Source organism: Vespula vulgaris, chromosome 13, assembly GCF_905475345.1.
Source record: "Vespula vulgaris chromosome 13, iyVesVulg1.1, whole genome shotgun sequence".
NCBI classification, from domain to species: Eukaryota; Metazoa; Arthropoda; class Insecta; order Hymenoptera; family Vespidae; genus Vespula; species Vespula vulgaris.
In genome coordinates this window covers 1,413,075-1,428,470 of record NC_066598.1, presented here as the reverse complement: position 1 = coordinate 1,428,470, position 15,396 = coordinate 1,413,075, and the positions used below count along the sequence as shown (strand labels likewise).

Below are 15,396 nucleotides of genomic sequence, written 5' to 3'. Positions count from 1 at the left end.
TGTGCATCTGTCTACGTGCGTGTGTGTTAAAAAAAAAAAAAGAAATTATGTACACATCATTATATTCTCGCGCGCGTCAATTAGCATGGTAATTTTTTTTCTCATAATTCTTTTTATCTTCTTTCTTTTCCTTTTATTATATTCTCCTTTTTCTTTCTTTCTTTTTTTTTTAATTGATGTATATATATATATGTATATATATATAAACTCTCTTATAACTATACGCCTAACACTAAACTTTCTTTTTTCGTTTATGGCAAATACACGTTGAAATATTCGTTGTGCGAATTTCTTGTGATTATAAAGAAAAATAAAATTAAAATTAAAAAAAAAAAAAAAAATTAAATAGAAAAGGAAATAAAAAAATAATAATAAAATGACGAAGAAAATAAAAGAAAAAAATAATAGAAAAAAAGAACAAAACGAACCAGGAAAAAAGTTCTCTTTTTTTTCCACAAACGTTTCTTTTTTTCCCTTTCTCATTCTCTCTCTCTCTCTCTCTTTCTCTCTTCCTTGTCTTAAATTGTAAAAATAAAAATGGCGAGAGAACACGAGTTTCTAAGCTTTTTAATCATATACCATCGACGTGATCGATGTGATCGACGATCGAACGTGATCAATCGTTCGTTCAAACTGCACGTGTGTATACTAACTATAGTAATATTTATTTATTGATTTACAAAGCGACGAGAGAAGCCATGTCTAAAAGTAATGAAACGAAACACGATTACAATGGCGGATTTACGCACCAAACGATGGAGAAATGGTCATCTCGGGTCCTATAAGATATGGACCCCAACACGACACAACAAGACACAATATAAAACAAAAATTCCATATTATATATCAAATTTAATTTAATATCTCTTGATGGCGGATCAATATATATAATTTGTAATTTCTATATTAACGAGATTATAATCGAATTTAATTGCACAGTGTTTATTTCTCAATTAATCATTAGTATGAACGGTCGATGCAAGAAAGTATATGTACGTAAAGGTATGTATGTTGTATGTATGTATGTAGTGTATATTGTGCGCATAATAATTGATTTATTTCATAATGCGAGGGAGGTCGGGGGATGAACACATCCCTAAAAATTTGTAGGGGTTCTTCGAAGGCTAAATCCGCCAATGATAAAAATCATTGTATGTAATCAAAACTTAATGTCCCGTTCCCACGTGGCGTGAACCAAGAACGTCGAATAATTACGCTTTCTCATTCATTTCAGCCTTTTTTTTCACGCTTGTTTATTGTTAATGGAAAGCGTGCGTGGAAGTCGTCCGTCAAAAATTTTTAATATATTTTAATTAACGACACGACATAGAAAAAGCAACTGACGTTAAGTATAAATCATTCATTATTATCTGCCTAGACATCCTGTTTTACGCTTGGTCATTATTTGTCACACGAGTGAAAATCAAACCGGTTTGATTTTCCTCTGATGTTTGAATCATTGACGTCACAGGCAATCTTCACGATAACACGAATCGTGGTCCACGAAAGCGTAATTCACGTTCGTGATTCACGCGATATAAATCTTCACGAAGACGAAGATGACGACGACGACGACGTGTCTCTCTCCTCTCGCACTTAGGATTAATTATTATTTATTGCGAATCTCAACGCGAGAAGGACATCACGTTGTTTAATTATTTTCTCTTTTCTTTTTCCCTCTTAGTCCGCCATATTTTTTCTTATACTTCGTAATTATCGATTGAAAATTGACTTTTTTCCTTCTTCTTCTTATTATTTTTCTTCTCATTGAGGTTGAAAAAAAAAGAAAAAAAGAAAAAAAAAGAAAAGAAAAGAAAAAAAAAAGATGATGAATCCTCGCGAACATTAATTAATTGATTTCATGCTCCTTCAAGAAAGGACGAAAAAGTTGGCGCGCACATACATATACATATTATGTAATTCGAAGTGCAATAATTAGTATCGTATCGGTTGCCAGACTCCGGTTGCTTCGTCTCGACGATAATAATGAGGCCTATTATCTCGAAAGACGGTAACCGCCGGAAATTGATTGTCCTGGATATATTTAAGCGTTGCTCGTACCTAAAAAAAAAGAAGAAAAGAGAAAGAAATAAAAAAATTATAATAATAGAAAAAGTAATACATTATTAAATACAGGAGATGCATTCTCGCGTTTCTTATTGATAAAGCTAAAAACACGTGGAAAAAAAATGATTAATTGATCGTCTGATTGAAGACCAATAAGAAATAAAAGAAAAGAGAAAAAGATGAAATAGACATTATTAAAAAATAGTACAAAAAAAGAATAATATCTTTATCAAAGCAGATACGTCAAATAGAATTTATCGACAGATCGAAACATTGAGTATTATTTTTTTTTTGTTCAAAATAGATAGTTTATCGATAAAAGAAATAAATAAATAATTCACCTGTGACACGAAATGAGGAAGTTCGACTTCTGGTGACGTCGACAAGTGTTGAAGGATGAATTGATCGGATTGAGCTAGCCAGAGGTCGACGCCTCTTAAGGGATCGTAATTAAAGGGACCGATTCTAAGTAATCCAAGTGTGCAGTCGTACACATCGAGTACCTAAAAATTTCCAAAGAATGATATAACATTTTCCACTGTTATAATACGATTAAAGCAATCCCGATTCAATTTAAGAATAATCTTATTGGATTAAAACGAGTCTACGTATGTATACTTATGCCGCGAGCAATATCAATGACCTAATCTCCTAAAAACGTTTTCCAAGTCAAACGAAATTGCCTGTTAAGACCCCTACGCGTGCAACATGTACATACACGCGCGTACACACACACACACATATATACATAAAATATAATGTGTGTGTATATATATATATATATATATATATATATATATATATATATATATATGATGCGGTGTGTCTCGTCTACTTTCTTCTTTCTCTTTCACTTTAGATAACAGCGCACATGCACCTGTTGACCTCCGGTTAACTGTCTGGCACACCTGAGCGGCTGATCGGGGCCCTTGTCAGGGAAGGTCGCAGGGAAGATCTCGCCGGTCTTCACGTTCAATCCGATACCATAGATCACAGGCCAATGGATGCCAGCTCTTACGGTTGTGTTCAATTCACCGACACAGCACAACGTTAGGTCGATTTCGACGGGTTGTTTGTGAAAGGCAGCTTTAAAAAAGGAGAAAGAAAGAGAGAAAGAGAGAGAGAGAGAAAGAGAGAAAGAAAAAGAAAGAAAGAGAAAATAATTTATATAAAAATATAAACAAACGAACGAATAAACGACATCAAATCTACATAAATCTACATATATTCCAATTTTAGATTTATTATCTTATGCAAAGTGGAATGGCGATAAGCGGGTGGCTGAAAGTTTCTCGGAGGGCCAAAAGTTCCCAGATGATATTGCAAAATCAATTGATTCTTTTTCTTTTCGGATTGTAAAATCCGAAAAATTTGTAAAATTGACAAGGTCAGCTTTTAAAAAGATCTTGAAAAAAAGTGATCTATTTTTAAAATCATCTAAAAACTCTTGACCCTCGCTCCTGCCTGTAGTTTTCTTTTGGATAAAAAAAATGTAGATTTATTTAGATTTTTTTCTTTCTTTGTTTTCTTTACTTTTTATTTTTTTATATAATCGAATCGAACGATCAAATAGCATTGAAAAAGAAACTTACAGAGAATATTATAAAACAATTCCTCGGAGTAATTTCTTGGATCGGAATAACCGCCGACTAGCTGAAGTTCTAAACGACCTTCCGGAAAGCCAATAGCTAATTCTGTCACCCTTTGAACCATCGCGGCTGCGGCATCTTCTGTACCTGCACCGTCCAGGTGTGCCAAGGCTGCTGCACCCGATCCTTAAAATTTTATAATACCATATTAGAATAATATCAGAGGACTTTAGTAACTTTAGAGTTGGAATAAATAGTAATCTACCTGTTATGCTATCATTTGGATAACTTTGATAAATAAAATTTCTTTTTTCATTTTGTTTTTCTTTTAGGAGAGTTGGACATAACAAGTAAATATTATTTAAGAGAATTTTAAGTAACAATTTTTTTGTTTCTTTTCATTCATTTTCTTTTTTTAATTTCTTTGAAATTTTCTGACTTTTCATTTGGCCGGGGTATAAGGTAGATATGTAAGTAGTTTTACATGTCGTTCTTGTCTTTCTATGGTATTTACATAAAAAGAAATATATATATATATATATAAACACATATATAAATATATATGTATACCTACCGGAATGCCTCACGACGACGATTATGCACGTAGTCATGTCGTCCGAGCCGAGGATGCTCACGTTCTCTGCGAAAGGAAAAGAAGAGGAGAGCACTTAGTACGGTGAATTCCAAAGTGGCTCTTCGACGAGTATATATAAGTCGTGGTAAGCCTATTTTCTCACGCTACTTGCGCTTCGAAAAGAAAAAAGAGAAAGAGACAGACAGATAGAGAGAGATAGAGAGAGAGAGAGAGAGAGAGAAAGAGAGAGAGATATTATATAGAACGATAGCCAAAAGTTTCTAGATGGGCCAAAGTTCTTAGATGAATTTAAAAATCAATTAATCTTTTCTGTAAAAAAAAAAAGAAAAGAAAAGAAAAACAAGTAGAGTAATTAACTTGAAAAGGGTGTCGAAAAAGAATAATTGAATTTTTTGTTTATAAATCACTTAAGACGTTCTAGTCCACTTAGGGAACTATCGATCTCAAATATGTGTAATTGTGTAATTATTATCGTTTCGTTTAATATATCCGTCATCGTTTCGTCATATAGAAATAAATCATTATGTTGTTAACTAACTCGATCTTTTGACAAAAGCAAGTTGCGTCACAATATACTAATGCGCGATATCGCTAAAAGTCCGGCAATAGTAGTAGTCTCTTATATATCGATATCTTTCGAAAGAAATGGATGGGTGAGAGTGTATTGGGTCAAGTTTCTAATTTTTTCTTTTTTTTTTATTTTCTAATCTCTAAATCATTCATGTTTAGACAAGAGAGCACGAGTAGATACGAGTAAAAAATATAAAGACGTTCTTTTCGAGGAAGTCTTACAGTTACAAAACAAATTGATCGATTAATCGACTTATTTATTATTTATCACTATTATTTAACACGATTATAAATTAATTTCCAAGTAATTGGATTTGTTTCTTATATATATATATAAAAAAAAAATTAAAAAAAAAAATAAAAAAAAATAAAAAAAAATAAATTTACAACTACATTTTCTTTTCCTTATAATTGATATCAAGTATTGCCAAATACATCTCCTATATATATCTATATAGAATAAAATAAATTATGGGTCTATTGAATCTGTATTTATTACGAGATTCAATCAGATTAGAATGGGAGATTAAAATGTATCGATAGAATGAAAAATATTTGTATACTGACTATCGTGTGGCAAAGTGGCGGCCATTTCTCGTTGTTGGACGTATAAAAGGCCGACCGGGCCCACTAATTTAGCCGGCATTGAGTGAAGTTGCGCGGCGGTCTCACGATATACGGGGTGTGACACATACAAGGACCTGCTGTCCGTCGGGACATCTTCCTGAAGGACCCCGTTTACAACCAACACCATTCTGAAACATTATAGAAACGCGCGATTACATATTAGACATTATTACGCTAATACAATTAATCTCTTTCGAATAACACATATAATATTACTGTGTTACAAAGTCCTGCTAAATCTATATTATTTATCACGTTTGCGATCATACGTTAATCATAAGCACGTTTAGTAAGCAAAATGTTCCCACCTTATAAATGCATTTTGATATAGTTGCTTTCATATCTTATTTTTTTTTTATGAATTGATATTCCACAACAGTATCATTAATAATTATTTGTTCATAAAATATCTGGATCGTTGATGATGACCAGTCGGTTATTCGGATATTTGGATACTTCAATATAAATTTTCTACAGAGTATTCGGATACTCAAAACTTGGATATCCGTAAATCCGGGGAATAGTAAAAGCCCTAATATATATATATATATATATATATATATATATATATATATATTATACATATTATATATATATATGAGAGAGAGAGAGAGAGAGACTTGTCCCCAGAGTCCTCCTTGTTAACACGATTAAACACAACGGAACGGCCGACACGGGTTGGCACGAGTGCCAACAATGCCTGAGCTGCCTGTGATCTTCGATCTCTTGATCCTGTTACCGCCTTTGTCATAATGCCTCGTGTATAGATCGTGCACCCAGATAAATCGTTCGAGGACTTCATTGTAAAGAGGATATATATATATATGTATGTATATGTACACAATATACGATAAATGCAACGGGAGGTCGCATAAGGGCGACTACATCGAGGAATATTTCTTTTGTAAACGATATGCTTAACGAGATAGAATAAATAAATGAAATAAATTAAATAAAGAAAATGTGAAATAAAAAAAAATAAGCTAAAAAAAGCTGGTTCGATCCGATTTATTCTGTAAAAAACAAGCTCGTCGAGTTGATCGAAATATATGTAATCGAAAATAATACGTGACGTCTGTTGAAAAGTATACGAATTAATACTCGATAACTAAAGATCGAGAGATCGAGAGAGAGAGAGAGAGAGAGAGAGAGAGAGAGAGAGAGAGAGTGTGTGAGTGTATACAAAAAGAAAGAAAAACAGGAGTGCAAGGACAGATGGAGAAAAAATTCAAAAATTTGCGTTTAGAATTTGGCTATCGTGTAAGTAAAAGAGAGACGGAGAGAGAAAGAGAAAAAGAAAGAAGGAGAGAGAGAGAGAGAGAGAGAGAGAGAGATCCGCGTTTAGAATATCGCAAGTGAAAGAAAAACAGAAGACAGAAAAAAAAAGATAGAAAGATAAAGAGACAGACAAACAAACAGGGACTGAGAAGAAAGAGAGAGAGAGAGAGAGAGAGAGAGAGAGAGAGAGAGAGAGAGATGTCTGACTAATAGAAAAAGAAAAGTAATATAAAAAAATAAAGGATGGAAAGGGAGAGAAAAAAGAAAAAAAGAAAAACTGTCCCATTTCGACAAAAACTCGTTCCCACGTGTGGCATGGTGCTTAGGTTTTAAAATAGATGGTTCTCTTTGAAAACAGATGTTTTTAGCAAGCCGTGCAGCGAGAGTTCTAAAACACGTTTCTAAATTTCTCGACACATTTTTCCTACACAATTGTTTCTTTTTTTCCCCTCACCCACCCCTTTTCTTTTTTTCTTTCTTTCGTAGTGTCTCGTCGATGTAGATATATAAATAGATAGATCATATTCGTGAAGAAATAAAGAAGGAAAAACAAGAAGATATAAAAAAAACGTATCAGATTGGAAAGCGTTTGATCAGAATAATATTAGAGAGAAAAACAACAGGAGTAGTAAAAAGTAAGAAACAGTTTAAAAAAAATAATAATAATAAAAAAAATAAAGGTATCGTAATATGTAATAAAATCTTTACTAACTAAGAGACATTTGAGATTCAGATTAAACGTGTCCGATCCATATCGATTTTTTTTATTGATCATTCGGATATATCGTCTATTACGTACATTTATACGCATGTATATGCGCATATGTATGTTTATGTGTGATACGTCGCACGAAACTTAATTAGCATTCTATATTCAAAAGGAAATACAACGATATAATTATAGGCTGTGATTCGGATAGCCGGCTTATAAATTGTTCCTCTAACTGCTATGATCTGCGATCATTATTATGGCGGGCCCATATGAAAACTGCAATTTTTCGTTGTGTAATTTCTTTCATCGACGTAACATGCTCAAGATCCATTCGAGATATCGTCGAAAATAGCACGCACGTACGCGAACACATACACATTTAGAGAAAATCCGATCGGACCTCTCTAAATGTATTTTTTTTTATTAGTCCAAAAGTTCCTACAGATATTTTTTAAACATGAACTATTTTTTTTTTCGAGACTCCGTTTTCCTTTTTCTTTTTTTCTGTTCTCTTTTTTCCTTTCTTCATTTAAGATCGTGAAACTACAAGTCTGAAAAGTTTTTGAGGGGGAAAAAAAATAGATAATTGATTAAAAAACACAAAATAATCACCTTCTGGAAGTTTTGGACCAATATCTGCTATTTTATTTATTTCTTTTTTTTTCTTTTCTTTTCTTTTTTTTACATAAAATTTTTTGCATTGACAAGAATATGATATTATTGTTTTGTTAAATAACATGAAGAACGAGTTGTATATAGGATTCTGTTCTCTTTTTTTTTTTCAGGAGGAGGTTTTAATAAACAATCATTTTTGGAAATGATTTTTTAAGAGCTTCGAATAGGATTGATCATAATGTTTTCGCAAAATTGATCTAAATTTATTTTTATCAATATTATCGAGAGAATAAAATTTGTTATGGTTACACAATCTATAATAATAATAATAATAATAATAATAATAATAATAATAATAATAATAATAATAATAATAATAATAATGAGCTTGTTTATTAGATTATTTTATTAATCGATCACTTTTAAAGATGATTTTGTAAGATCTACCAAATAAGAATTATTATTATGATTCGAGGAGTTTATCGAAATTTTATTTTTATCTTCATTAAAAAAGAGAATAAAATTTTTTGATATTTACATGATTCTTTTTTTTCGTAATAATAATAATGTTATTTATAGGATTGTTTTATTAATAAACGATCGTTTTTAAAGACGATTTTTTAAGATATTTAAAATTAAAATGCTTATCAAGAGGATAAAAAAGACGAAATAATAAAAATAAAAAATGAGATGGAGGGATGGAGAGGGGTGGAAGTGGTTGGAAATTTTGAAGATCCAAGACCTTGGAAAGATAATTTTTCCTTCTCACTTTCTCTCTTTCTCTCTGTCTTCCTTTCTCTCTCATTCCTCTCATGCTCTTTTTTAAGAACGTTTATCGTTCGTAACGAGCTCGAGTCTCGAAGCTCTCGATGTCTTTAAAGTGCTGACGAATGATAAAGTCTAAGAAAAACAGTGTTATTAATGAAGTCTTACGATATTCCTCTTTCTCTCTCTCTCTCTCTGGAGATAATTACAAAATTTTTTGTTAAATAAAATTCATGTCAATTCTGCGAAGAATCTATCTCAAAGCTTTTATGATTTTACCTGTTTTCCCCTCCTCCTTACAAAACGTAAAAGGTACACCCGTTATATATGTTCCTGTACACCCGTTATATGATTATTAATTCCTATACACTTTGGTTTTATACACTTCCCACGACCACGAAATAGAAGAGAACAAAATAGTTCTCACTTCGTGATTAAAGATAAAATTTAAGAGAATTAAAAAAAAAAAGAAGAAGAAAATATATATGTAATTACATCTATTTCACTTCATTCCATCAAATTGTAAATAATCAATGGCACCTGTTTCTTTCTTTCTTTCTTCCTTTTCTTTCTATTACTACAACAACGATAAAAAATTTCACACTTCTTTTCTTTCTTATCCGCACTCTCTTCATTCACTTTTCATGATTGTTTCATTAGTTTTTGTTTTTACTTATTTATTTATTTCTTTCTTCTTCTTTTTCACAACACACGCGAGCTCTCGATCTTTTTCGTCCCATAAGAAAAAATACATGTGTATATATACACAGAAAAAAAAAAGATTAAAAATAAACAATACACATAATTAACATAAAAAAAAAAAAATGGAGAATACAGTAAAAGAAAAGAAAAGAAAAAAAATATAAGCAGAAGAAAGAAAGAAAGTGATCCAACGAGCAAGTCGATCGATCGATCGATCGATCGAGGATCTAAGCGGCAGCAAGACTAACGATCGACGACGACGAAGACGAAGACAACGACGACGACGACGACGACGACAACGGTGTTTTCCTTCGAACGTAGTCAATCCCGTCAGCCGACACGTTAACAAATCGCACTAATTATGGCTTCCCTTATCAGTCGGCACGTCGATTGGCTGCCCGTTTCGATACGAGTTTTCTTGGTGGGATGGCTTGAAATCCGAGAGAGACCAATCGAAGCTGGTTCTACCGATCAGATATACACATGTACACGTATGTAATACACATGCATGTATATAATGCACACATATATACATATATACGTATATGAAATACATCAAGAGAAACCGAGAAAATAACATGTTTGTGGATCATCTTTAAAAACATATCTGTGTGTATATGTATTCGTATGTGCGTGTGTGTGTGTGAAAAAGATATATACAGGGTGTTTCACCTAATTCGAACACGTGAGATATCTTTGTTCTTTTTAATAATGTAAAGAAAATGTGCTAAACACCGTGTAAAAATCGTTTTGATTTATTTCAAAGAGCATCACGAAATTTTGTCGATCGCAAATCAGAGCGAAATTTATCTAATTTATTTAAAGAGAAAGGGGGGGGGGGGGAGAGATTATTTTTATAATTTTTAAATAAAGAAATATATATGTAATTAATTTTATATAGACAAAATAATTTTTGAATGTTAATTTAATACGACTAAAATATTTGGTTTCAATATATAAAAAAAAAGAGCCAATTACGTGTTATTAAGATCGATCAGAATTGTTTAGAATGACTTTTTTCTAATCGATGATTTAATCTAATCGAATAATTCCTTTCATTTTTTTTTTTAAATATATCCAATTTGTTGACACTGTTAGATTATCTATTCAGCATATAAAATTTCCTAATCTTTGTCGATGAAGTAATTACGAGATTAGAAATTTTAATATGAATTTTGTCGAATGAGAGACGGAGAAAAAGAGAGAGAGAGAAAGAGAGAGAGCGTCATTATTTTTTTCTCTTTCGTATATATGATCATAAATCGTGATCTTTCATTTTTACTCGTTTCCTGGTCGAGCAAATGGGATTAATATTTATCTTGGATTAGAATAGGGATTAAGTAAATTGATAAGACTCGTACACGATTTAACCTTCTCTCGTTCTCGTAAGAAGCCATTTGTACGAAACCTTTCACGTTTATAAAAAATTTTTTATCATTTTTACAACAATACTATTGCTATGATATGTATGTGTGTATTTGTAAAATCTAATCCAAACAATTCGATTAAAGATCATTCGATAACGATTCGATTTATTTCAAGTTACAAATTTTTTTTTTATTAATTATTATTATTATTATCACTTAGATAATTTAATTCATTTTCCTTTTAAGATCTCGATAAAATCGAATTTAATCAAATAATTATTGTTGTACCATTTATCGAACAATTTTTTTCCCCATAATCCTTTATCTCCGAATAAAACTAAACAATTTATTAGACTCGATTATTATTCCTATACTATTCGTTATTAAATTATTGAATTTCTTGGTAACATTTTTCTCCTTCTTATATTTTATTTTCTTCTTCTTTCTTCCTTTTTTTTTATAATTCTCGAATTAAAAATAATATTTTTATATTATCGCGCGAGGCGTTGTAAAACGTTGCTCCATAGGGATATACGTACGTACTTACGATAGTAATCTTTCTCGAAGATTATTCTCGTGGAAAATTACTTACACGAGAGGAGGATGATCGGTGTGACACGAACGTACGATCGTCGTCTTATCGAACGACGCGATGCACCGAGTCGACGACGAGAAGATACGCTTTAATTATCCTTCGAAGGTAGCCTCGATGAAGAAGAAGAAGCAGAAAAAAATTTTTTAAAGAAAGAAAAAAAATCAGGAAAAAAGGGGTAGAGAAAAAGTCCCTATACTTTCGAGTACCTAACTCTCCTCGTAATTTCATAAAATTTCATACTTCGCGTGACGCTCTCGCAACATTCTCTCTCTCTTTCTCTCTCTCTCTCTCTGTCTCTCTTTTTCTTTCTCTCTCTCTCTCTCTCTCTCTCTCTCTCTCTCTCTCTCTCTCTCTCTCTCTCTCTCTCTCCATATCTCCGAGCACGCGAAACATTTTCTTGGAATCGCGATTATCCACCAGCCTGAGTCACACTACCAACATTCCGACATCGAATACATGCATGAATTATCTTTAACATGTTTTTTTCGTTTTTCAAAATAAAAGAAAAACTTGCATACGCGAATGATTTTTTTTTTTAAGCGGAAGTATATTAGATTAATCATTTTCTATTTCTTTTCTTCTTTTTCTCTCTCTCTCTCTCTCTCATTTTTTTTTTAAGATATTTATCTCTGAAACAAATAACTCTTATTTTCAAAGATAGAAGGAAATATTTTTAATAACTCAATAATAATAATAGTAATAATAATAATCGTGATAACAGACCATTTAGAAACTAATTAGAAAAATAATATATATATTTTTTTTTTAATATCGAAAAATAGCAAGAAAGCATGTATAATATAATAATATATCAACGATGTAATGTAATTGTTTAATTATGTACGTACACATACACATAGATATAAAATATAATAAACAAGAAATTAGAACCGAGTTTTCCCCGAAGATTTTATCATAAAATATAATGTTAGGTCGAATAATATGTAATCTCTTAAGAAGATATCGAAAGCGTTTGAACGTTAGAACCGTCTAACGTCCGATAATATGTTCTAATTCTTCCGATTGCGCTCGCACGTTTTCCATTATAATCTGAATAGGAGTTGGTTGACGTCAATACCGAAATTTTACACAACGAGCGTCAATGAGATGGAGAAGGGAATAAAAAAAGAAAAAAAAGAAAAGAAAAAAAAAAGAAAGAAAAAAAAAAGAATGGCTGTTTATCGTCGATCGAAGTCCGCCATTTGCATAACTTCCACGTTACGTATACATAAATGCATAGAGATATATACATAAATATACATAGCAATTTTATATACATACATATATACATACAAACATACATATATAATATATATATATATATATATATTTCTATATACAATAAGAAGTTTCGAGAATAGTTCTAATGCTTAGAAGCATCGCGATCGTCTCGCGCGCGCATCCACTTTCTAAGTTTCTAAGCGTAATTGCCTGATCGAAAGTCGAAGATATCGGGAGAGGAAAAAGAAGACGAATAAAAGAATGGAAAGAAAAGAAAAGAAGAAAAAAATATATACATGTATATATATATGTGTGTTAGTATAAAATAAAATTATAAAATACAAATGGAAAAGAAAAATAATTTGTAATTTTTTAATCGATCATACAACGCAAGAATCGATTTGAAGAAAAAAAGTTTCTTAGATCGTGTTATATATTATATTAATATTTCTAGGATTAAATAACATAGAAATTTTTCAATTGTACATATTAACGCAACAAAGAGTGATTGTATGGTATTGTTTAATAATCGTGATCGAGTTCGATTTCAAACTCTGAAAAAGTTTTCGAGTTTAGTGATCGATTAACTTCGCTCCGATATTCGTGATCGTTCTTTGAAAGAGAAAGAGAAAGAGAAAAAGAGAGAAAGAGAAAGAGAGAGAGAGAGAGAGAGAGCCGTATAAAAGATAAATTTGTCCCTCGTAAAATTTCCATTCGCCTCGGTTGTTCCATTCGTTCGGATGATCTTTATCAGATCGTACGTCTCACGGTATTCTCCTTCGATCCCATGTATATATATATATATATATATATATATATATATATATATATATATATATATATATATATATTGTCGATCTTTCTTTCTTCAAGTCAACCTGGAACGGAATGCTCGAACGAGATCTATGTCCTGCTACGTAACTTAACTTTGAAAGACTCGATTGTCGTTTTCGAAAGTAATCTTATACTATAATAACTTTTTTGCTTATTCTAATCTATTACGTTGCACAGATCTTATCTACCATTAAGACTGAAGAAAGAAAAAAATCAATCATTTCACTAACGACGTGAGAATACTATTCGCGCAATGATGTTATATCTACGATGATATAAATTAAATCGAATTAAATTTTTTTTTCTTTCTTTTTTTTTACAATTTTTTATATCATAAAATAATATTTTATTCTCGTATAATTAATCGACAGATGTGATAATGGTTGAAGATTAAAAGATAATCTTTGAAAATATTATTACATTATAATATTTTATTATATATTGATGAGAGAGAGAGAAAAAAAAGAGAGAAAGAGAGAAAGGAAGAGGGTGTGTGTGTGCGAGAGTGAAATAAAAAAAAAAATTGAGAAAAAAGAAATTATTTACGCTGGACTTAAGGACGGTGAGTAGGGGTGGGGGTGATTCACGGTCGTCGAAGAAAATCCGACGACGGGACCTGCAATCTGGTACAATGGATTTTGAAGAGTGTAATTTTCGTTGGCAACAATGGCCGCGTATGCCCACCGTGCCGTATAATCTCATATACCGTGGGTCGGCGTGCTTCTAATTTTCCGTGCATCATGGGAATCCTTCTCGCGTCTCTCTCGAAAAGGGGAACGGGGATCACGACGGAAGAAAACCTTTGAAATACCACGTGATACTATGATCGTCATTGAGAAAAATGTCCTTTCGACGACAACGACGACGACGACGACGACGACAACGACGACAACGACGACGATTATGATAATGAATAAGATGATAGTGATGATGATAAATCCTTTGTACGATGCACAATGTTCTTATTTTTCTTTTTCATGAATATCCGAACAAGAGAGATGAATACGTTTTTTTTTTTTTAAGAATCAACGAGAGACGAAGTGCGAAGAAAGAAAAAAAGGAAGTCGCAAAGTATTTCAAAAACGACCTTATTTTTTCCAATCCGTGAGCCCCAATTTTTCTGAGACTCTATTTTCCAAATGCTCTTAATATTCTAATTTATAAAATCTTATTTAAAAAATTAATGAAATCGTAAGTGAAAAATTAATAAATAGACTGTTCTATATTTTACCATGAATATCTCGGAGGAATCAAAACAAGAGGGTTGGTATCGTTATTCCTTTCAAGGCAAACATCCAAAGAGACGATCTTATTCCTAAGATTTTCTACCGAGATCGGTCCTTTAATCAGATGTAAAGGGATTTTTTCAAGTTCTCGTCAGAGAGAATCCGTACTGTAGTCCCGGACGTTGCCGTCTCTTCATGCGCGAAGGATCGAAAAAGAGAGAAAGAGAAAGAGAAAGAGAAAGAGAAAGAGAGACGCATATAGGGTGATAGTCAAAAGTTTTTAGATAGATCAAAAGTTCTTAAACAATTCCATAAATCAATTACACTTCCTTCAAAAGACAACTATTAATTAATCCTGTGTAATCAATTAAGCTTATTTATTTGTACAATTAATATCTCGTGATCTTAAAATCCAGAAAGGAGAGATAGAGAGATAGAGAGAGAAAGAGATAGAGAAAAAGAGAGAAAAGAGAAAGAAAAAAAGAACAGGAAAAAAGAAGAAAGATAGACAAAAAAGGAAGAAAGAAATTAATCTTTAGTTACGAAAATGAGTAATTGATTTTTCAAATCACCTAGTAACTTTTGGCCCACCCTGTATACAAACCAAGGGAAGAAGAGAGAAAGAAAGAGAGA

At 31.8% G+C, this 15,396-nt stretch overlaps 1 protein-coding gene across 6 annotated transcripts in view; it reads right to left on the bottom strand.

Moving 5' to 3' along the window:
- Positions 1-832: 832 nt before the first annotated feature.
- Positions 833-15,396, bottom strand: part of LOC127068438 (protein N-terminal asparagine amidohydrolase) — a 38,753-nt gene continuing 24,189 nt past the window's right edge. For 2 of the 6 annotated variants that reach the window (XM_051004661.1, XM_051004660.1), the window contains exons 4-9: positions 5,389-5,576; positions 4,231-4,296; positions 3,660-3,842; positions 2,945-3,153; positions 2,409-2,570; positions 833-2,061 (exon numbers count right to left, since the gene is read on the bottom strand). In XM_051004661.1, the coding sequence (XP_050860618.1) occupies positions 1,936-2,061; positions 2,409-2,570; positions 2,945-3,153; positions 3,660-3,842; positions 4,231-4,296; positions 5,389-5,575 (933 nt within the window). In that variant the 5' untranslated portion in view covers position 5,576 and the 3' untranslated portion in view covers positions 833-1,935. Of the gene's footprint in view, positions 2,062-2,408; positions 2,571-2,944; positions 3,154-3,659; positions 3,843-4,230; positions 4,297-5,388; positions 5,577-9,097; positions 9,281-9,313; positions 9,826-15,396 lie in introns of those variants that run through there. The other 4 variants (XR_007782919.1, XM_051004662.1, XM_051004659.1 and 1 more) reach the window with 4 other exon arrangements.